The sequence below is a fragment of the Thermobia domestica genome, chromosome 18 (assembly GCF_964235325.1).
Source record: "Thermobia domestica chromosome 18, izTheDome1.hap1.1, whole genome shotgun sequence".
Classification (NCBI taxonomy): domain Eukaryota; kingdom Metazoa; phylum Arthropoda; class Insecta; order Zygentoma; family Lepismatidae; genus Thermobia; species Thermobia domestica.
In genome coordinates, this window is record NC_137471.1 from 53,047,461 (window position 1) to 53,072,905 (window position 25,445).

A 25,445-nucleotide genomic window follows, 5' to 3' on the forward strand; every position below is an offset into this window, starting at 1 on the left:
ATCCGAAGCAAACTTCTGTTGAGTTTTTGAAATTTATACAGATATCCAAACCTCGCATTAAGGTGTACGAATTGATCGAAATTGCTTCAAGTTTTGGGCACACTGTTATCAGACTGCCTTCCTGTCATTGTCCATACAATCCAGTGAAGATAATATGACCACAAGTGAAGAGATCGATTACAAACAGAAACAACACATTTGGACCAAACGACGTAGAAAATATTTTAAATATTTGGATGGTATATATATATATATATATATATATATATATATATATATATATATATATATCACTTTCTATGCACCCAAGTATTTTTCTAATAGACTAGTAACTTCGCAGAATATACAAAAGAAATAAAATATTGTAATGAAAAGAAGTCGGTGTGAAAAAACTGAAGGAAAGAATGATTTCTCTGAATGTAAAAGCTTTTACCGTATACAGTGCTTCAAAGTACACAGAATATCCTTTCGTTGTCTTTTAATTTTGCAATCACCATATTTTTCATATGAAAAAGGAAACTTGTTAGTTTCTTCCCGGATATTTTAATATCTTCCCTGATTTTTAAGACAATGCGTGTCTTGTAAACCGATCTAACATCAATAAATTCTGCTGAGTCTCAAATGAAAAATATTGTACAAAAAGGACAATTTTATTGACTAAACTAATTTTTTATTTCATTTGTAGATATTTTCTTTTTCTTTTTTGTTTCTCTAAAACTTAATGAAGTTAGAAAGACAACATTGTTAATATTCCTCTCCTAATGTACTAAATGATTCATTTTCTTTTCTTTTAATCGTTACAGGACGTGAAGGCAGAGTGAAAGAAAACAGCTTTCATTGAAAACAGTGAAATAAATGAGATTTTATGATCATGTCCAACACAGATATAATGGACCTCCCCAAACTTAATGAAACGTTGCGTGTGTATTTAAGAGAACACAAAATTCGTGATGCTGTGGAACTGTTTCAGAATGAAAACTGTCGAAAACTTTTGGAAACCAATTGTTGGGATATTGTTCCTACAGTGTGTGAGTATTTAGATGACAAAACTTACAAAAGTGATCCTGATTTATATACATGTTGTGAAGATATTTTAAATGCAATCGCCAAAATAACAAATCCTCAGGAAATTCTGTTGGAATTCATTGAACAAGCCGAAGCTTTTGAAAATGATGTGAAGTTTAAGAGTATGCTTAAACCACTTCAAACTGTGTTGCAGCGTATACAGAAGCGAGGACAGTGTTTGGAATGGTGTCTAAATACGTTGCAAGCGCATGTTGATGTACTTGCAATACCTGAAAATCTTAATTTGGAAGGAGAAGAGAAGAAATTGCTGGATGTTGAACCATCTGTCGTAAGAATAAGTGATATTTATAAAGAAATAGTGTCGTTTTGTGAACCTTTCGTAAAAGAATTATCTTTGAAAGTTAATGGTGATGCGGTAGATAATAGAGTACGTGAACAAAGGGCATTTGTGAACTTTATTATTCATTTATTAGGAAAACCTATGGTGTACGTGGATCTGCAATGCGATGGAAGTAAAAGTTCTGCGAGGGTCAGTGCGGAATCTTTAGTTCATTTTTTGACACATTTAGTGGGTGATATGTTATGTTTCTTAGATTTGCGTGAAGCTGCAAGTACAAGGCCCGCAGACTCTAATATGGATATTTCCACACTTGATGATGACAGTGATTGTCCGTCTACTGACCAAATCGCTTTGTCTTACGCTACACTTTATTATTTATTACTTGTTGAGAATGTGGGAATAGAAGAAATGCCTCATGTTTATAGTGCGGTGTATATTTTACAAGGTGCTTTGCGACTATCAACTGCTTTATTTAAAACAAATAAAGAATTTGCTATTGCGAAAGGACTAGATCTAGCAAAAGCAGCTTTTAGTAGAGTGCAAATAGGTTCCGTCTCATATACATCTCTCGACTCATCTGTGTTGAAAACGTTTGCAGAAAATTTGACGTTTGTGTTAATTTATTGTGAAGTAAAAGATCACAGAGAGAAAGCCTTGCAGTTACTGAAAATGTACATTAGTATATTTGACTTCAAAGGAAAATATTTAGTTTTATCTCATTTGTTCTCGTCCGTGCAGCATTCAGGTGTATTCGGTTATTTAATCACGCAGCTAAAAGATGTTATCTATGACTCACTTCAACTTCCAGAACCATCTCCATATTTCAGTGGAAAACATCTTTCACCTCTTATATTCAAGGCATGTTCCCTTCCTGATGGAGAGAAAACTGACTTGTTAGAAAATAGCGACCAAATCGTTAGTGCATTAAATTTGCTGCGTTTTCTTCTTATTCGTGATAAAAATAATAGGACAGACATTTGGAGTCATATTGAGAGGTTAGAAGAATCATTTCTGAAACCGTTGAAAAGTGGCTTAACATTATCAAGGGCACATTATCAGTTAAAACTGAAAGAAGTCGAGGAACAAATGAAGATTCCAGGACTAAATAGAAATGAGTGTAATATTTCGGTTGAAGTTGCGGGTAGTCAATTACCGAATCTTCCACCTGAGAACCAGTTGTCTGTGATCAATATGGCATTGAATACATTCGACTTAATTGAAAGTTTGTTAAGTAGAGTCAATGAATGGGTGCAGAATATTATAAACATAAATTGAAGAAATAAATGCTTGGTATATTATTTTGTAAATGACCAAAGACATTCTTTTTATTTTGGAGAGAGAGGAAGAAAAGCATTTCTTACGTAGCACTCTGGAAATAACTAGTGACACAGTGTGGATTGATAAGAAGCGAGCGATCCACCTTCTAATTTCAACCCCAAATTATACTAGTACAACTTTAGTTTCCAACAAAAAATCCTATATCCTATAAAAATCTGAATGCTTAAAATTGCCCCATTTCAACCACAAGCAATTCAGACGATTGGATATCTTTGTATTTAAAAGAAAAGAAAAAAAACCCGCCATATTTGACGAAAGATGATATAGGACATTTTTTAATAATCTTGATGGAGGAGGGGAGGGGGTCTTCATATTTGATTGACTGCAACTCCAAGCAGTGGGAAATATGTAAATTTTTTTTTTTTAACCTGGAAGGTATGGAGAGCGGAAATAAGTTTGCTTCTCCGGTCTTGATTTATTTCAAATTCAAGTCTGGAAATGATTGGATAGTCCCAAAAATTATCACCATATTCCATTAAAATCTGATATTTCTACGAAAGATATAGTGAATAATATTATTTAATCAGAGGTAATCCATCCTACTAGTAAATCAACTACTTAATTATTTACTGATTTTAATTCTGTACATAGAGAATGATTTGGAAATTTAAAAGACAGTCGGGAATTCTTTAACGAAAATTATCGCGGAATATATTTTAAATTGAGGAGGAGGGGGGAGGAAAATTCATCCTTCCATTCTTGACATATTTTAAACCCCAAACTGTGGAGATATTCCAATGTCAAAAAGTGTACACTAAATTTTACTGTAATTGAATCATTTTTATGTGATTTATATTGCAAAATTGTCTTCTATATATATGTTGATATTCACAACATGGGAGTAGATTTTACCCCATTTTCTTCCCTTATTCGTGATCGATCGCAACCCCAAACAATAAGGATATTTCTACAACTGGGAGGAAGTTATATACCAAGTTTCATTAAAATCGTTTAAATTTTATGAGACTTATCATGGAACAGATGGATGAGCAGACCGCAAAAATGTATTATTAAAAAAAAAAAAAAAAAAAAAAAAAAAAAAAAAAAAAAAAAAAAAACGCCAACGCTTGCTTTAATAATATCATATCAGGCGGTTTCATTGGCTTCTATCTCAATGTATCAGCTTGCACTATGCTAAAACTTGCTCGTGGTTATATGCCTAGCGAAGCCTCCCGGGAAACCCAGGTTGCATTATCAGTGGAAGCTAATGTGGTCCGGATCCAACGTTAAGCTGTAAGTCTACGTCTTACATACCCTCTGTACTGAAGGAACGCTAAACTTAAAATCAACCAAACTACCAACTAAGAACATGGTCCATCCGTAAAGACATACTTAAATAGAAACCCTTTATAAAGAGAAAAGAAGCAAGTTCAATCCACTCGTTCAAAATATCTTGGTCCTAAGTGTAATTAATTTAAAACTCCCTGTTATGACATTATTATCTCCAGTTACTAAATAAGAAATGTTTTTCTGCTTTAAGTATTTAAAATGTATCGTACAGCGTTCATAAGGAAACATGGTTTTTCTTTTCGAAATACAGGGTGGTCCAAAAGTAGGTATACAGTACCATACTGATCAGCTCATTGCATTTTATATCATTTCTTATTGTTATCCATCAAGTTAACTTAGTTTCTTTATTATTTGTTCTTAATGTGTTTTTACATACATCTTAAGCTCGAAAGAGCCGAAGTATATAAACCCATAAACCAGAATGTTATACTTGATCAGTGCAGGGATGTGTACCTACTTTTGGTTAACCCTGTAGTTTATTCAGTATATCAGGCTTATAACGTGTGTTCATTTTAGATCAACATTTTTTTTTTTTAATTACTACAGTAATCTCAAACAGGGTATATCAGTGATCAAAGAACTTGATTATGGTCAAAAAGGATATTTAATCAAATAAGATCCCAACAGTGACATGTGAATTTAAAAAGCTCTTTGTGTAAGGGCAGAATTTCTGTAAGTTTTAGATTTGAATTTTTCTATCAGAAGAATAGATACACGTAAAAAGAAATGAGAAAAAGCTATGGTAAATAGGTAATGTGTGTTGAAGCATTGGTGAAGTTGTTTTGTGAAATAGTTTTTTATTTTTTTATTCCATCGAATTTTCTAGCTTGAGATTAAGTTATTGGGTGATATAAGGATATGTTGGATTTTGACGAGATTGGATTAAATGTGAAGAAAAAAAAAACGAAACTTTTCCCAGAAAAAAAGTTAAAATAAACGAGTAAGTAAAAGAAATAGTTTTAAAACAGTATCGTGTACTTTTTTTCCTTCAAGATTAACGTAATATTCTCAATTAGCTATTTTAGCTATAGGATACATATTAAATAACTTGAATACAAACATTTTTACTTATATCCAGAGATGTAAAATATTATTTCAAAACCTTTCGATCCTCTGAGGTATCTTTGTCAATGTCTTTTACTCGTTGCTAAACTCGTGACCTGGGTAAGTTCCTGCCTACCTTCTGAACTCTTTATGAAAAAAAGTCAAATCCTCATTTCACAAGTATTGAACTTATTTAAATCCCCGGATAAGATAAGAACTTTTATATCCACGTCAATATTCCTCCGTCTTACGCAGAGTCGTTTTGACATATGATTAGCGTCTTACTATAGGCCTGACTACTGCAGGAAACTTATGTTAGTCGAAATCTTTAGTATGGCGCTAATCACTCGTCAAACGACTCTGCATAAGGCCCCGTAAGTCGAAATCTGGGACATGGTGGGTCAGTGGTAGAGCGCTTACCTCTCGTGCGTGGGACTCTGGAATTGATATTGCACTATGCACAGTTACAAAGTAAAATAACCGAGGCTTAAGTGACATTAAGATCAAAATTATTGCGTGAGAAAAAGAGTAGAATCAGCAAGAGAAATGAAGAAAGTAACGAAAAATGCATTTTTTTCTCTCCAATTTGTTGCTTGTAGTAACTTTTCCAGGCATGGTGGTAAGCATAGCTTACCACACATTTAAATTTACGTTAAATGTGGTAAAATTTATATACAGCATGCCTGGAAGAGTTAATTTTAACTCTAACCCTTTCAGATCTGGTGGTAACGTTTGTGTACATCATATTTTAAGATTAATATAATTATTCTGGAGGATTCAAAATGGCTGGGTTTTCATGTCAGTACTCTTTGAACTTGTCTAAATCACTTTCCGCTGTTTCTCTGGTGTTTTCATCTGTTGTCAAGAGGCTACGCACATTTTTTGTAGAGTACTTGCAGGAGCTATCACGATGAACGAAGCTCAGCCACGTAGGCTGTTTTATTCTTGGCGAAACAAACTATTTGCAATAAGTCCTCCTCCTGCTTTAGTGATGTGTTTTGAGTTTCTGAACTATGTAGATCACTATGATCTTTTGGATTAATACCATTTTGTATTTTACATAGACCTGCGTGTTTCAACCAATGTGCACGCAAAATGCTTCATCCATAATTCTCTAAATATGACATCCGCAAACAAATTGACGGTTGTATTTCATTTGTTAAGTTAAAAAGAATAATAAAATCGGAGAGTAAACAAAAATCAGGGCTGAAATTGTTTAAAAAATGGTTAACTCGAAATTGGTTCAATTCTTACAAGTAAATAAGCACAATATGTATATGAGAATAGAGAAGAACTGGAATGTAAGTTTATTGTTCGAAGTGGAAACTACTAGAAATAAATTCTCAATTTTTGTTTTATTATTATTACTCATGCTGTATGGTAGTCATGTGCTCACAGATTAAAAATGGTAATTAAGGACGGCAAAAATATTTTGTCTAAACGTTCATGATAGAAATATATTTTGTGTGATTTAGTCAGTCCAACTTTAGTTTACGGGCAATTACGACTTTAAACAGATATCACAAATTGAGTGAAAGTGGTCCAATTAAAGGTACGTGGACTTCTAGAATGTAATGCAACAAGATATTTAAGAAACATAACCAAAGAAGGGAGCAATTATTTTTATTTTATTTTATTTTTTAAATAATATATTAACAACATTGACGGATTGCCGAAATTTCACTTAAACAAAGTAGTAAAATGAAATATTTAGCATCCAATGATTTTGGCCTTTAGGACGATAAAAGCAAGTTAATGATTTAGAAGAATTGTTGGGATGAGAATGTAAGGCTAGTTTTAGACGGAAGCATTTATCGTAGCATTTCTCGTAGCAGATGTGCTGCCAAAAATTTAATATAATATTCTATGGCATCAAAAGTATATGGTGCTTTTAAACGGTAGCATATTGATAAGCATCTGTCGTGACGTAGCAAACAAATCACTGGAGAAGAGCGGAATTACAGCTCCGAAAGTAAGCGTAAGGTAGCTAAAGCTATAGTAATTGTAACAACAGTTCTCGCTGGTCATATTAAAAAATGAAAATCACAAAGAAGTATGTGGACAAAGAGCATCCCTACTCCAACTCATTTTTCTTTACTACAATTCAATTTCCCACACAAAACAAAGAGCATGGATATTTAGCACAAAATCTTTCGCTTCTTATGTAACACACCACGGCGCTGCAATCGGACCAGAAATGCTGGAGAAAATGCTACGAAATAGAGCAGGTTCTATCGACAAGAAATGCCATAGGATATGCCATGGCATGGGAAATGCCATAGCATTTGCTACTTTACACGGTAGGATATCGATGATACGATTTTTGCTATGAGAAATGCTACGATAAATGCTTCCGTCTAAAACTAGCCTAAGAGAATACAAAATCCTACGGATGCAGCATTCATTACCAGAAACTAACCTCAGAAAGGAGTACTATTTGATTTTGGTGTGTTCCTACGAAGAAAATGTCTTACTGAAGAGAAATTATTTATATGAAAGTCTTTATTTTATATTAGCTGGAATGCCCATTTGTCGCTCGGGGAGAGTGAGTCATTTGAAAATTTATAACCCTTTCCTTCCCTTAGGATAATCAAAAACACATGAGATACTTTTTTCTTGGCACCCTAAAAGAAATAAAAGAAATAAATCTTAAACACCCTTATCCCTAAAAGATTATTTCCTTGGCATAAATCATAAACACCCTTATCACTAAAGGATTACCCTTTAATAAAGTGACATAAAAAAAAAAAAAAAAAAAAAAGCTGAGAGATGGTGTACACGTAAGTTTGTCAAAGATGGTTTTAAGGTTCTGTATAATATTTTGCTCAAGGTAGATAAACCTCTTTTCGTACCTCACTGGTATTTACTATGTCCCAAAATTCGTTTCAAACTATTCAGCCACTTCCCTGTTATGCTACCACAAGTCGCTTTCAGTATGGCCAAAAATATACAAAATCTCCGTAGAATGAGAATTTTTAAAAAGGCTGAGATACGTTTGCGCTTATTTTTAATGAGCATACGAAATATTATCAAAAAGTTTCGAGACTGTTTCTGTTTACAAGAAAATGCTTTATTTACCTACGTTTACACACTACAATCTTCAAAATAGCTTGTACAGCAATACAGCGCTCCCAGCGTTTATTCCAATACAGGAATGTGTCCTGGAAGTCGTCTTTTCGAAGTGTGTCAAGCACCTGTGATTCGCGCTGGATTCTTATCTCCGCAATGGTGTCCAAACGGCAACTTTTGAGCTGAATCTTAAGCTTCGGGATCAGTGCCGGATGTATAAACAGTGTTTCTTTCAGACATTTTTTTTTTTTTTTTGTGGAACAGTGCCCCTCCCCCCCGGAGTACACCAAAATAATGTCTATAATATATTAATGGAATAGTAGCAGCAGTGCCCCCTGGAATACTGAGTGTGCCTGTTCCCCGCAACATAATTTCTGAAAGAACGACTGCCTATAAACCGCAAGACCCCTCGGTGCGGGGGGAGGGGCCGGACCCTAAGGGACCCAATGGCTTTGCCTGTAAAGACTAATTTTTAAAATACTTTAAAAAAAAAATAATGATATTTTCACAAAAGTCTAATTACTTGAATCAAATAATAATTTATCAAGAATGACAACGACACGAGATGTCTTACTTTTGAGGGGTTTAAAAATAAGTTGGTCCAGGCTCTGGAGAGATTTTTCGATATTACACTCACATTACGCTCACACACTAAAAACACATTACATAAAGAGTATGATGAAAACTACGATAGTTTTTTTTTTTTTTTTTCATTAATCATTGATACGGTTCAAGATTTATCAAAGGAAAATCAAATTAGTTTCATTATTCGCTAAGTAAATTTTACAGAAGTAAACGATAGCTTAGAAAACGAAGTTTCTAGACGGGTCAAGATTGAAGAAGTGTTTGTAGGATTTTTACATATAAAAAATCCAACTATATCCGGACTTGAAATTCTAGTGTTAAGTCATTTGGAGAAATTGGGATTGTCTGTGAAAAAGTGCAGAGGGCAAGGATATGATGGCACTGCTGTGATGAGTGGTGCTTATTCAGGTGTTCAGAAAAGGCTTCAAGAAATTGAGGAAAGAGCTGTATATACGAGGGTTATTTAACTCGAACTGGCAGCACGGCTTCGATTGGAGTGTCGTGTGCATATTTGCGGATCCCAAACGTTTCAGATATCCTCTGATCTGATTGGTCGATACAGATACGATATCACAAGACATGATCGACATATAGCACAAAGTAAACGGTAAATGGTGTCGGCTCTGGTAGCCGAGTGGGCTAGCGCATCATGCTAGTACAGGAAATGTTTTCGGCGTGGGTTCAAATCCTGCCTACGGACAGTTTCTTTTTTAACTACTTTTAAAAATTTTTATAACACTTCTTTCGTTAAAATAAGATTAAAAATAATATTCAAAAAGTGATTTAACGATCATTTTTTTAAAGTTTTCATTAAAATAAGTTTGCCCTTGTACTATATAGATCCACAGCAAATGTAGTAGTACTACGTTGCCCTTGTACTATATAGATCCACAGCTAATGTAGTAGTTGTAGTAGTAGTAGTAGTAGTAGGAACGGGTTAGAAGCCCCACAGGGGTTGTTTGGGTTCTGTTCTCGACATCAAATTGGCAAGAATGCTGAAACGTTTGGGATCGGCAAAAATGCGTGTCGTGTGGGCAGGAGACAAATGACGAACGTAGTGTGTTTCGTGAATGTGTACGAGTCAGTTCAGCGCTGCTGCGGCCCCATATTATGCTAGTTTTAGACGGATGCAGTTAATGTAGCATTTCTCGTAGCAGATGTGCTGCCACAAATCTCGTATAATATTCTATTGCATCAAAAGTATATGGTTCTTTTACACTATCATTTTGATAAGCGTCTTGTCGTGACGTAGCAAACAAATCACTGGAGATGAGTGCAATTATGGTTCCGAAGGAGCAAAGATTTCAGTCGCTATTTCTTTTAAAGCCCTTTGTCGCATACGCTTATTATGATACAAAGGACTTTTAACTTTGTGCAGACAAGAATGCTCCTCATGTTTTCAATCTGCATAATAATAGCATTCCTACTCCCAACTCATTTTTCTTTACTACAATTCAATTTCCCACACAAAACAAAGAATATAGATATTTGGCACAAAATCTTTCTCTTCCTTTTAACACACCACGGCGTTGCGATCGGACCAGAAGTGCTGGGGGAAAATGCTACAAAATAGAGTAGGTTCTATCGACAAGAAATGCCCTAGGGTATGCCATGGCATGTGAATGCTATAGCATTTGCTTCTTTACACGGTAGGATATCGATGATACGACTTTTGCTATGAGAAATGCTACGATAAATGCTTCCGTCTAGAACTAGCCTTACAGTGTGTATGGCGAGTAGACATTGTTAAAGAGATTGTTGTGTTAAATACTGCCCTAACGCAATGTTCACGCTTGCAAAACAGCGTGTATTTATGAAATTCCAGGTGGCACGAGGGCGAAATGCTAGGACGATTCACAGAGGATTAGTAGAGGCCTGTGGTGAAGCTGCTCTACCGTATCGGACAGTGGCGAGATGGGTTGCAGCATTTCAAACGGGACAATAGTGATCTACATATCGGGACAAAGTACACGGTGGAGGGCATATGCGAACGGATACGGACAAAATTCAACTTGTAAGACTACGGACATTGCTTGACGGTGATCGGCGCTGGACTTGTAGTGAATTGGCGCAGGAGCAAAATATTTCTTCCGGATCACTGTTCTACATGCTAACACAAGATCTTGGCATGCGGAAAATTGCAGCCAAATGGATACTCCATACTCTGACCAAGGTTCAAAATTGGCATATGTGGGAATGTGCGCGCCTACACCTTCAATGTTACAATGAGGAAGGTGATGACTTCTTGCACCGTATCATTGCAAGTGATAAAACGTGGGGAAGATCCTACGAGCCTGAATTGAAACGTCAGTCGAGCGGAGCGCCACCCAGAGTCTCCACGACCGAAAAAGCTTAGGCAAGAACCAGCAAACGTGAAGGTGATGATGATAATGTCATACGACGATGGAGGCATTATCCTGTCACATCAAGTTCCATCGAGCGTTACCGTCAATGCCACATACTATGCTTCATACCTCAGTCGCCATTTGCGACCAGCATTGGGGCGCAAACGTCCACACCTGTAGTCGGGACCAATTCTACACGCCAATGCCAAATGCCATAGAGCCAATCCAGTATAGACTGTTACGACGATGGGGTTGGGAGGTACTGGAGCACCCACCATATTCCCCGGATATGAACCCCTGCGATTTTGATCTTTTCCCAAAAATGAGAGAACCTCTTAGGGGCAAACGTTTGAGAGACATTCCCAGCATTGTTCGTGCCTTAGGATGCACTGTCAACACCCTCTCACAAAGTGGGTCTTTGACAGGTATTTGACGGTTACCAGACATCTGGCGAAGGGTTCAACAGGCTGGAGGAGACTACATCGAAGGAATGTAAGGTTCTTGAGGTGAGTGATTCACTGCATTCCATTTCAAAACTATGTTGCCACTTCGAGTTAAATGATCCTCGTATATTCATTGCGCGGTTTATAACCTAAAGTTTGTCATTAATGATGCCGTCGAAAGTGTAAAAGAAGTTGCCAGTTACTTCACAACGCTCCAGGATTTGTATATATACTTTTTGGCCAAAGTATAAATAAGTGGAATATTTTGTCATCGTTGATATGAGAATCAGATGCTTTGTAAAAGCTTAATCCAATGAGATGGGCCTCACGGTATCAGTGCATTGTAGCTATCAGGTTGAGGTATGCTGATATAATTAAAACTCAAAAACTTTCACTGGCAAGTAAGAAGGTTTACGAGGTATAAGAAGCAGAGCGATTGGTGAAAGTCATGGATTCCTTCGATTTTGTTTTTGTGATTGTGCTGCTGTAAAAAAAAAAAAAAAAAAAAAAAAAAAAAAAAAAAAAAAAAAAAAAAAGATCGCATTCCAAATTCTTCAAACTAAACAAATTGATCTTGAGAACGCTTTACACACTCTTGAAGAGAGCCGAGAGAAATTGAAGGAAATGAGAGAAGAAAAGCATCAAATAAAACAAGAGGCCAAAGTTGTTGCTGCGAAATGGAAAGTCAACCCTGTGTTCGTAGAAAAGAGGCAACCCAATGTGAAAAAAACACCGATGAACTGGTAGATCATCATCGATTTTTGGACACAGAGGCCTTTCCTCAGAGTTAATGTTTACAATAGACTTCTAGATATCGCGTGCAATGAAATAGAGAACCGTTTTAAATCATTACAGACAATTCGTGACGAATTTTCGATCATATTCCCGAAAGTACTTGTGACCCAGAAGAATTATTTTAGTTAAGGCTGAAAAGTTACAAAAGAAGTACCAGCAAGACATTGCTCCGTCGCAACCATTTTAATAAATTTCCCTTCGCACTGGAATTAAAACCCATGTTTCAAAGAACAACACTGTTCTTGAATTGACGGTATTACTATACGTCGAGTTTAACACTATTACCTCAAGTTATCCTGAAGTTTTGACTATTGCTTTATTCCTGACTTTACCCGTGACTGTGACTTCCGCTAAAAGGTTATTCTCAGTCTTAAGTAGAATCAAAAGTTATTTAAGGTGTTCAAAGACACAGGAGAGAACGAGCGACTTGGGAATGTTGGCAATCAACCATGAGAGGGCTTCGACTATTGAAAGGTGAGATCTTATGTGCGAGTTTGCAGAATGAAGCCGAGGAAGAAGGATTTCTTGTAAAACGCAAGTGTTTGAATCTCTATTGTGTAGCAAATAAAACACTAGGAATATTTCATTAAAATGTTTTATTAAAAATAATTGAATATAGATGGACCCTTTCAAATTTCCTTGCGGGAGGGGGCGAAATTTCTAGGTCTGGTACTGTTCGGGATAATGGTGAAGCTCACAGGAGCCAACTCTGTGAGTTGGGTGGTAGTGCGAAAGTACGATCTTCCTGTTTCTAATGGGAAGCTCACGTGTGAGGAGAGTATGATGATAGGCTGCATTGTCGTGGAGGAACCAATTTTTCGCGCGCCACAGGTCCAGTCGTTTTCGCTGAATGTCTTCTCTCAGACACCTTATAACTTGGTAATACAACTCGCAAAATGATGGTCTGGCTCCTGAAAACGAATTCGTGATGTACCATGCCACGAACATCAAAAAAGACCATGAGCATACACTTGGTCAAGCTGCGGACCTGCCTCCCCCTATTCGGTCGTGGAGATGATGGGCTCTTCCACTGTGAAGACTGTTTTGTTTCAGGGTTGTGCCCGTTCTCAAGTAACGATCCACGGCATGAAAAACAGGTCATTCACGGAGTTCTTGGCATACATCTGCGCGGTGTTCCCTCTGCTCCTGGGTCAGCAGCCTAGGGACGAACTTGGCAGGAACACGACATGACGCACGTTCAAATCACAAGTGAGGATTGTCTGCATTGTTCCATATGACACACCGACAATTGCAGCAATGTTGGTGATTGTTCTCAGACTATCTTCATCCATAATGAATGGTTTCAACAATTTCGGGTGTTGTGCTCGTTGAAGGTCGTTCTGATCTCTCGTTGGTTTCCAGTGATGTTCTTCCGCTCTTGAAACGCGCGTGCCACTCAAAACACCTCGAACGGCTCATTGCATCATCACTGTACACTTGCCGAATCATGTCAAGCGTCTCTATGAAGGATTTGCCCAAGTTTCACACAGAATTTCACGTTGGTTCGTTGTTCTAACTTGCTGTCCATGAAATCGCAGACGTGGTAACGTACTTGGTCAGAATATCACCAGCTATATAGCTCCGGATGTACACAGGACAGTCTCGTAGCTCACTGAAGGTGTGTGCTCCCTGTGCCTATGTACATGGGCACCCACAGAAAGGCAATGCCCCCCTTGGATTTTCGAAAAAGTTAGAATTTATAGGCTCTTCTGGTGAGAAAAGTTTGAATTTAATTCTTTCGGGAGTCGATGACTGTTGCTTGCTTTTTTTAAAAAAAATATCTGTTAATGGTGTAGTGTTCAGAATGAATGTAAAATGTTTTTAAGACCGTTGTTGCATCTAGAAGTATGTAGAGCACTGAAAATATAAAGGACAGAAAAGAAGAAAGCGAGGATGATAGGTTAGGTGACATATCGTGCTCAATAGTGACATGTGCTGGCTCATACAGTGTTGTAGGCCACGAAAAAGACATTCAAAATTATCTAGGAGCACATCATGTGGATAAGAATTTAAAATACGATTTGCTACGCTTACCGGGATTCCAAGAGATTCCTATGGTTTTAAAACACCTACCGGTCGGAAATCCTCATCCGTTCAGACATCAGTGGATAAAGGATTATGGGTCCTAGTTATCATACTACTCCGTTCTTAGGAGACCTGTGTGTCATACGTGTGTTTTACTTAAACCCAGTGTTCACTATGGTGTTCAGGATTGTTTTATTATTAGGCCTTTTCTAAGGTAAAAAAAAAAAAAAAAAAAAAAAACTTTCACGAAGAAGCATGATATCACATGACATCTAAACGACATAAAGTCAGTTCAAAAGGCCAAATGCTTCTTAAATACGATAGACAATAAAGCAATGAACGTGGTAGAACAGATGGATTCCGGACTCAGAAAGCAAATTGAAAATTAACAGAAAAAAGCTAGTTCCTTTATTGTCTTCCATCTTTTTTCTGCACTACACATGATTTACCCCTTCAAGGTGATAAATCAAAATTGGTCGTGTTCCATGATCTGTTAGACTTTCGTGTCGAGGCTGGAGACACTTTGTTCGTAGAACACTTTGAAGGACAATCGGGCTTGCGAAATATACTTCACTGTAATCGCCTGGTCACTGTTCGTGGTTCTGTCCTCCATGGTCCTGCCAATGAGTATGTTCCAGATACCTAGACTTACCTGGGTAGGACGTTGAAGGACATCTCCAAGAAGGGATTACAAAATTGTTTTCGAGTTGCTCGTTTGTCTCAATGATGAGATGAGCATTAGGCACCGAGAGGTTCGGATGTTTCGTCTCGCGAACCTCACGGACGATCAGACGGTCTTCCAGACCATAACGCACACAAACGTCACTCACAGACACAACGAAAACACACTGGGTTAAATGACGCTATACTTATTTATTAGAATACTATTAAAAAGAAAAATAAACAAGAGAAACGATCCCAACACAATACTGAATATGTATAATTATTTCCTTTATTAAAATCACACTTTACTTTCTCACTATACTTTAGCCCTTTGTCACTTTATATATTAGGGTTGAAGATTAAGATAACGATTTCACTAGATACACTTTTCTCACACCATTAATGCACTTGGGGGATTAGCACTGGGGAAAAGTCGCTGGGATAATCCCACGTAGTAATATGGTTGCTACTCCAAACAATCCTGAAGAGTCGACACGAGTCTTCAGCAAAATTACGTAGTTTCCAAAGTGGAATGATAACGTTGGAGGGCGTATTATAACTGGTACGCACAAGGTGTGTGAACCTGGGGTTCGCTGATCGGGGCTAGCCGTAAGAAAACGTCCTTCACCGGCTAATAGCTTGTGCCCCTTAGCATATAATCATACTTGATTCCCGACGCGACGTGCGTGGTTGCTGCTTCGAAACGTGGAGTAACACTCCTCGAACTTACGAGGAAGGTCCATAAACCGTGAGAGTTGGATTTTGATGAAAATTTGTGACAAGATTCAGTTCGAGTTGATAAGTAACGTAGTAATAGTCACTCGATGTGCAAACGCTTCGTCGAGCTGCTACACCGACGACATCTTGAAATCCAATAGGCAATGTCCAAGAATACCCTTTTGGAACAAAAATGAAAAAGCTTTTGATAGATCTGACTTCAGTATTGTAAACCAAGGTAGACCATCTATATGTGGGAGTGCTTCCAGTGCATGATCGCCATTTTGAAAGACGCCATATTGAATCGCCGTCAAATATGATAAATGGCAACGGGGTCATGTGGGGTATCAAATAGCACTGGAATTTACTCCTGAATCCATTTCCGTAAGCAGAATTTACATATCTGGTTTTACTTCTGAGGTAGGAGATCTCTAGCTCACAGGAACATATAAAAACTGAGCAAGTAAAATTTGTGTTATAAAATGCGGTCGTCCAAGCACTTTCAGGATTTTAACTAGTGCAGTAGTAATCACTTGGTCTACAATAGCCATTATAGCAGTCAGATCTTGAGACTAGTAAGAGAAATCGTTAATTAAATTGAAATAGCTGTAGTAAAAAATAGAATAGCACTGTAACAAATTATACCTATTTCAAAGTGCGCTATATATATGAATCTGTGTGTGTTGCGATTATGCATAACATTTAAATGCTGTAATATAAGTTAGGTGCAGCGACATATCTGACTTTACAAGAATATGTCTTGAAGTTATTAGAAAATTAATAGAAAAATAATAGAAAAATTATTAGGAAAATAATATAAACTGGTGCACATAAGCAAATATTAACCTACTAACCTTTTGCTCTTCAGTTGTGATGGAGATCCCAAATAAGTGATTAGCACGCAGCATCATGGAGCAGTGCAAACACTTAACAACTGCACTTTCGTCACAAGCTTCGTGACCACAGACACTATTTTCTACTCATCTCCAGAACATTTGTAAATGAACCAACTATTGCTCGTGTTACGTACCCACATTTCTGCCAGGCATATGCAAGCATGTCCTATTAGGACTGGCGCACAAAATTGATGCTACACAACAGAATGCATTTTCTTTATGAACATTCTGCCATATAACTTGTACACCGAACAAGTTAACACCTGCTACAATTAGTTATTTATCATAACTTTGATATGAAAACTAGTCTTGCCCTTATTATAAGCAAGTGTTTTATCGTTAAAGGTGGAAAGATGCAGATATTTAATTATTTAAAATTGAAGAAAAACCAAGAAAGAAGTTTGTTTCATGGATTGCAACTCGGTATTGAATATTGTAATAATATTTATTGCCATCTATCCTTAGCAGGTGTGTATGCATTCTCTTATTAATAATAGCAGAAGAGACAGAAGAAAAGTGAATTCTAAGTTTCCAGGTGTATCTTCTTCTAAGAATTGGCTGTGAACTGATAATTTAAATCCACTTCATTGTTCAATACGGCAGCAATAAATCGATTGTATTTAGACAAACTGGCAATAAATACATTAAAGTATTTTAACTTTAAGTAACTTTAAGCTGCGTCAGGAACCGGGGAATGTGAAGGTGATGCTGATAGTGGCATACGATATACGTGGTGTCATATTACGGCATGCAGTTCCTCCGAACCAGACCGTAAATGCAATTTACTACCGCAGGTTTCTGGAACATCGTCCTGCACTGCGCAGGAACGACCCAACTACATAAGGGATCCACTCATTGTTTTACATTAAAACACCTGTTGACACAACGCAGTTGCTGTGAGGAACGTGTTTGCATGATGGGAGTGGGAGGTTCTAGAGCATCTACCCTATTCACCCGACATGAGTCTACGTGACTTTCATCTGTTCCCTACAGTGAAAGAACCACTGCGAGGGATGCGTTTTTTCACCAGAGATGCCATATTTCGAGCTATAGGGCGCTCTCTTGCAGACATCCACAAAGAGGGCAACGCTGCTGGTATCCCGCGTCTTCTCCATATCTAGCAACGGGTGAAACATACTGCAAAGGATTACGTTGAGGCCCTGTAGAAGTCTCATGACTGTTCAATATATGGTTCACGAAAGATTTAAATGATATCACTTATTTCTTTCCAGCCCCCGTAATTTCCTATTTTAATTTTATAAAGATTTTGCCTAACGATTCGCATGAACTGGATAAATCCATCGATTTGGATTGTGAGAAAACGATTAGCCTTATTCCTGGTATAAAATGTTATTATTGACAATTGTGTAAGGGCTTACATAACTTCAGAGAAAATCAAACTTGCTTCAACAAGTATCTTAAAAAGCAGACAAAGTTTGTATTACCTTTCAAATATTTTCAATACATCTTTTTCTTCCAGTCGGAAGAACGGGCATTCTGCTAATTCACTGAAACATATAACAACCCCGATTGGTGGTCTGAGAACTCTTAGGAACAAATTAAAAGGTTAGGTGCATATGCTGTTACCCTGTTGGGAACAATACTAGAAGTCATTTTCTATGAGTTGAATTAGGAGATCTGCCTCTTCCTAATAATAAAATAAAATAAATTTTCTGGTTTTACGTCCCCTATTTATGCCCTTTAGACGAAGTAAGATGAATGATTAATAAAATTGAATGGCTGAGTGTGGGAGGAAATGGAAAATCCTGAGGAAATCCAATCTCTTAGATTAAGGCAAAACGAGTTCCCTTGATCCTAGACTCTAGTCTACGGAAAAGAAGAAAAAGCCATGTATTGAGAGATCCAGTGAGTATGAGTAATTTTATTGGAGACCGACAGGACCTTATTGGCTAGTGTATAATTCTATGTTCGTCAAATAACAAGCAGCATTGCCTGAAGTTTTGAGCTTGAATGCGTGCTTTTCTCGATCTTGGGAAAGCAGGACATTTTTACTCCATAGATTACTGCGTAGTCTCTGGGCTGTAGGCAAATTATATATGTTTAGTCGAAGGTATTACAGATTCCAGCGAGCCTGGTTCCTTTCCGATGTATTCTAACATAGCCACACACAATTCTTGAAGCGCTGTCTTTGTTCCTGCGAGATATTTTCCGGCATAACCTTGGAACAGATTTTCCCCATGTTTAATTCTTTTGTGATAATTCTCCGAACAAATTCCCTATCCAAGTTCAATTGGTTCAGCCATTGCATAGTTAATTTTTGATCACCTCGCAAATCTGTTGATGTTTGTGTCAGTAACTGAAGACCATGGTTTGCCTAAAAAATCATTGCCTTGAAGTCTTTCTTTTCCTTCAGATAAATGTTTACTTGTACTATGGACATACCAACGTCATCACATGCTCCGATCATCAGTTAGAATATTTTCGTTGACAACTTTTTAACTTTCACAAAAAAAAAAAAAAAAAAAAAAAAAAAAAAAAAAAAAATGATGTTAGTCCTTTGTTTCACTTTCACACGATCCATTTTCCGACACAGTGTGGTTATACATGTTGACGGAGTGACACCCTATTCGGAACTACCAAGGTTGGGCGAGTTTAAACTTCATGCAGGAGAGAAAGGATGGTGCCTCAATACAACATTAACCGATTTAGTGCATCTGCTTCCGTTTATGTAATATAAATTTAGTACTACTTCTATGTATGTCACACTTTGCATAAAGAATTACTTACCAGAAAATAGCGGAAACATGATCACAACACTGAAATCTCAATAGAGATCTTTCGCTAAATTACTTCACTATATGGGGAAGAAGTTGGGAGAAAAGAAAGATATAAAGAACAGATAAATAGCTGAGAGGTATCCTGATGGACGCCATATTGAAATGCAAGATCATGTGGTAGTGTTATCGTAGATGCACTTTGGTGAAGGAAGATAGTGGGACGAGTAGGAGTGCAGGAGAGCAAAGGAAAGTATCGAAAATAATAAATAAAATTATGAATATATCAAGGGAAATATGAAAATGGGAAGGTTTTATCTTTTTTTTTCTGTTTATTTTTTATTTTTAATTAATCTTTGTAATTTATGTAAAAAATATAAGAAAAAATATGTGGCACCTCGCTTCATACTTACACTTCCATATTGTAAAAGTAATAGCTTGTTGGCAATCTGGAGGAGCTGAGCCATTTCAAAATTATATTTTATTTTTTTATTGGCCAAAGATGACAGAGTACTACAGTTTTTCATAATATGACTGAAGAACATGTGCAAAAATCTTGGAAAGTTGTTTAATGTTTCTCTTACACTTCTTCCTCGATTGTTGATTATGAGATTTAATTGTGTTCTATGCGGTGGGCAGATACAGCTAATTCCTCAGTTTCATTATTGGAATTTTATTATGTTACTATATATTTACGTCCAAATGCAACTTTTCAAAACATCATAACACTAAAGTTGCAATTTTAAATAATATCACACTTGGTATAGAACATATGCAAATCTTTTACATAAATTTCCAAAATGTATATTTTTTTAAAACTCAAATCTACTAAGTAATTTTTAAAATTTCTCTTACTCTTCTGAAACGTTCATAGTGAATAGCAATAGTTATTTTATCTATCTCTGACAAGCTTTTTTATTTGTTTGTTTGCTTAGAGTGCTGAACGTACAGTTTACTTTAAGATCAGAATCCTTTGAGCTTCCACCGGAAATCGAATCCGGATCTCTCACACCAAAGAAGAGAACGCTGTTAAGCTAAGCAAAAGTTTTAGTACTGATATTGAGTACAACCTACCTTCTAGTTTTGAAGCAGGCCATAAATGATCTGATTTTGAATGACTTTGAACTGGGATGCACCGGTACAATATAATCCTCAGGTAAACTGTTCGGTTGTAAAATTGTGGGATCATATTTAGCTAGTACATGCCACACAGACTAAAAACTTCTATCATAGTTCACGTTATCTATTTTTTGTGTCCTCTAAATGCGATAAATATTTTTTTTCATATGAATAAATCAAAGAACTAATTGAAACTCTTAATCAAATATTGAACTTCAAAATTCTTTTACTTTTCAGCAATGATAAAATTCCTTCAACGTAATGCAATTACCACGCATAACATATTTTCATAATCCATTTCCTTTCCTCTCTATGATTGGGTTGGAGCGCTTGAAGTATATAAATGGCTAGCATATACAGTAGTATATTCTGTTGTATATCTTCTATAAAATAAATATTAGATTGTCCAAAAAATTTTAAATAGTTTATTACAAAAATAAAGGGTGATTTTTGTACCATGCACACGAAATATTGGAAAGTAAAATTGTAACAAGTGAGAAAAATGTACGTGAGTGGCAGAGATCTACTGAGAAAGGTGTCATGGTACGCCGAAACAGTACAGTTAACACATTTCAGTCGGGGCCCTTTGTTGCAAATTTTATCCTTCAGTTCGTTGGTTGCTATCACGTTTTTCTACAGGGTGATTTTTTAAAAAAAAAAACTTACGGATTTTATTTGGGTCTAGAATTTCTATCGGAAGTCCCATTTTCATGCAGTTTGTGACAACTGATCAAAGATGGATGGGAGATTTATGGAACTATGTTTACTGGTTTAAATATATCCGGGGTATTATCGGCCACGCTTCAAGAAAAACAACAAATATTCGCCACTGTACCTTACAATTTGAATGAGGTGCGTTGCGGTGTAGAGATTTGAGTTTATTCGTTAGATGGCAACATCGCCAAAGTCAATAAGAAACAAGAAGCTGGGTCGTTGTATTGAGAATTGTGCTGTACAATTCTGTGCTACTGTGTGAGTATGATTAGGACAAGGTAAGAATAGTGTACTCTTTGGAGCAACATGAGTTTATCGTTAAAAGGTTTTGGAGAACGGAATCTGTTGTTGCTACGCAAAGGGCATTTAGAAACAAATTTGTCTCACGATCTGCCCCAAAGAGGAACATAATATGATCACTAGTGAATAAATTGGAAGAAACAGAATCGCTTCGGAGTGAGACAGGGAAGCATCGGACTCCGCAGGTGGGTGTTGTGGAAGATGTCAGCTATCGACTCGTTAGGTCGCCCAAGAAATCTCTTTGTCGTTTTTCGCAAAAAACCGGCTATAGCTACTCAACATGTGATTTATGGGTATTACCACTAACATTTACTTTGTATTCTCACTAACACTTAATTTGTATTCTGCAATTTCGCTTTAAAAATCCAAAACCACATTCCATTGTAAGGTTGGCGAATATTTGCTGTTTTTCTTGATACATGGGCGATATTACCCCGGGTGAATTTAAACCAGTCCCAGAAATCTTCCATTCATCCTTGATAATTTGCCACAAACCACATGAAAATCGGACTTCAATTAGAAATTTCAAACCCATATGAAATCCGTGAGTTTTTAAAAAATCAGCCTGTAGAAAAACATGATAGGAACCACCGAACTGAGGGATAAAATTTACAACAAAAGGTCCCGACTGAAACTACAATAAAATTTACAACAAAAGGTGTTTGGCTTACGAAATGCCTAATATAGATAATTCTGTCTTTCACTTCACCTGTATGTGAATATTAAACTTCATTTGAATAATAAGCATTTATACTTTTATATTGAAACCTCACTGAAAGTTTCCATTGTCTATATTCGAACTTCAGTTCCTTATTCTGATGAAAAGTGATTCATACACATTTCTGTCGATGTAAGATGACGATCTATGTAAATTTAAACTATCCAATATTGTGTCTAAATACGGACGTTTCGAGCTATCTATCACAACAATATCTTAATTTCATGCGTCTCTAATGAGTTCTTTAACTCAGTTTCTACGTTTCTTTTTGTCATTCTAATATAATATTCCGAACATTCCCAATTTGTTTGATATATTCGTGAATGAGCCTATTTATCCAAAAAAAAAAAAAAAAAAAAAAAAAAAAAAAAAAAAAAAAAGGGACAGACCACAACTTGTCAAAACTTACCGAGAACTTTATGCGAAAATTTTCTTGCAGAATCGAGATTCATCAGTCCTATCATTCATGAGGATTCCATGCTACCCGAGCACAACACCACTTTACACGCTGTTATTTATGCATTGGTGTTATTGGAAAACTACGCAGAAGACAAAAGGTGTTCTACAGAGTCCATTATTTTGTTTGCATGGCAGGCGTGACAGGGTTACGTAATGCTTCACAGATAATGCGACGATCCTCCCGTGTTGTGATCTGTCGTGGTCAATTGGAAGCTTCACGTCATGTGTTGTTGCGTCCCTAGCTCCAACATCGGGCCACAGTGACAATAGAATGTTCCACATGTGTTTCAATTGCACGAAACGCCCTGCCGACCTAGTGGAACCTCACGATGCGGCCCCTTTCGAATGCTGTCAAATGCTGGTAATGCTGTCTAATGCGGCGGCGAGGTTTGATATGTTTCTTGACCTTCCTGCACTGTGCTCATTCACTCTGTCATGCTTGACAAGCGATTAATACAACCAGGGCTGAATTCCTTACTGCTGATATTATTACTCCCTGGTGATCATTCGTGTTGTTCTTGATCTTTGAATCTCCGATCATCTGCATATTCTCCATAGCGCTACACATATAGTGAATTACAGTTGACTTGGACTTTTTTTTTTTTTTTTTTTTTGTTAAGTTATTGCTGGTGGTAAGGTAAGGCTCCAAAACGTTACAATTTCGCGTATTCCTAAATCGTTGAATTGGATTGATTTAGAGCCTTTTCTGAGTGCATTCGATAGCAAGATTGACCGAAGTGGAATTATACACGTGCACGACGTCCAACGTCGTTCATTTTTAACCACTGACATTGACTAATGAGCAACTTCCTGTTTTAGTATCAACACTGTTATTTATGATATATTTGATTTCTTCCGTGTTTAAAAATAGGCCTATAATTGGATAACCACTTCGCTTTTCTATAAATGGAAGTTATAAAGTTCCTATCAGGAACTATGAATCTTAAGAGGGATACCTTCTTTCTGCACTTTAGGTAAACCAAAGATTAGTAGCAGAATTGGAGGATGAGTTTTTAGACTCTTAGCTAGTTTTTCATCTATCACCTGCGATTCATCCAATAAGTTATTGATTTTCTGTGAAACTTCATTCGATGAATTGGAACTAAAATGATGTAGTTGTTGTTAATTTTAGTTCTTAATTTTTGTGTAATCCTATTTGTCTAAATCAGTAAATGTAACTTCTTTATCTGATTTTATGATCAGCCAATCTTTTAAATTCTGAAATTCCAATTTTCTTAATTTTGGCTGATGTTGTTGATGCCCTTTTTCCGTTAGAAAATTTCGAATAACCTGCCTACAGTCGGTCGTCATACGAAATAGTGCAAGAGAACATTAGAAGAAATAAGCTGAATTACACGTGAGATGCACAGACTGCTGAGGAAGGTTTCAGGGAACACCGAAACAGTACAGTTAATAGTAAAATTAAATATTAATAAAAGAGCCCATTTATTACTCAATTATTATCCTGAGATATGGTTTAATGTGACTTGTATTATTATTATTATTATTATTATTATTATTATTATTATTATTATTATTATTATTATTAACATAATTATTGCTTGGGTGATTGGAGTTGAATGTCTCTGGAACATAGAGGCTATATGAGATATTACTTACTGTTTAAAGTACGATTCGAACCACTGCTCGGGCTCGTATCCGAGGCAGTTCAACCCAGCAGGAATCATACCCACAGTATATACGATTATTATTTGAGCATATGCTAGTCTTTGATCTGATTTCGATTCACTTTTCATTCCAGAAAATAAGTACGGTAGCTTATTTTCGCGAATCTAACACGCCCTCAAATGTAAGACGCAACCCCAATTTTTTAACGAAAAATTAAAAAAACAAAGTCCTCGAATGCAAGATGCACCCTTGGCAAAAATGAAAACCTACACTGCATTGATTTTAAAGAATGAAAAAAAAAAAAAAAAAAAGATTAATAAACATGGAAAAACAAATAATGTTGTGGGAAAATAAAGAAACATTGAACTTACTACTGGAATTTACGGTATATTCATGTGCATCTGCTGATACTTCTTTTTCCTAATGTAATTACGGTACAACATTTGCTTGCGTCAGTTTTATAGCAACCATTATCGGTATCATATTATACCAATATGTATATTATATTAGTATATTATACCAATATATACATATACACACACACACAAACAAACACTAAATTATTCAGGAATTATTTAAACTTGTTTCTTTCTCCTGTTTTGCACTCACACTCGCAAAAACAACACTGACACGTTACTGCTCATCATCTGTTTCCTCATCGGCATCACTATCTTTCCCAATTTTTCCACTTTTGATGGCCAAATTCACACAAAATACACATTATTTACAGAATCGTAACTAACGGGATTTGCAATTTTTCGCAAAACTCCATCTACCCTAGCCTAAGTCTGCATAACTCAAATCTAAGACGCACCTTGATTTTGAAGGGAAAAAAAAGTGCATTTTAGAACCGCTTAAATACGGTAAAAGGCAAAACACTAAAAACAACTTTTAAAAACTTAAAGGGTTTGTTGGTAAACACTGCCCTTTAACTGAGCTACTTTGCAGATTGTATATACCGAAATGAAGAGCCGTTTTGTTTCTATAATTTGAAGAAGGACCATTTACTTGACAGCACTTAGTTTTATAGATAAAACCTTTTTTGACTTCTAGGAAGAAAGCATTCATACTCCACACTTCATTCCTCCTACCAATTCATCTCACTATATTTTTATTAACAGTTTAACAGCATCATTTATCCTAAGACAAGTGATCATAGCTCCCGTAGCATGTGCAGTAGCAGTTTCTAGTATAA

The 25,445-nt window shown here is 36.4% G+C and overlaps 1 protein-coding gene across 6 annotated transcripts in view; it reads left to right on the top strand.

The window, feature by feature from the left end:
- The window catches only part of LOC145675546 (glomulin), a 46,925-nt gene that overhangs the window by 7,851 nt on the left and 13,629 nt on the right, over positions 1-25,445 (top strand). For 4 of the 6 annotated variants that reach the window (XM_081746048.1, XM_081746046.1, XM_081746049.1 and 1 more), the window contains exon 2: positions 804-5,073. The exons of the other annotated variants lie outside the window; for them this stretch is intronic. In XM_081746048.1, coding sequence (XP_081602174.1) covers positions 866-2,641 — 1,776 coding nt within the window. In that variant the 5' untranslated portion in view covers positions 804-865 and the 3' untranslated portion in view covers positions 2,642-5,073. Of the gene's footprint in view, positions 1-803; positions 5,074-25,445 lie in introns of those variants that run through there. 6 annotated transcript variants of the gene reach the window in all.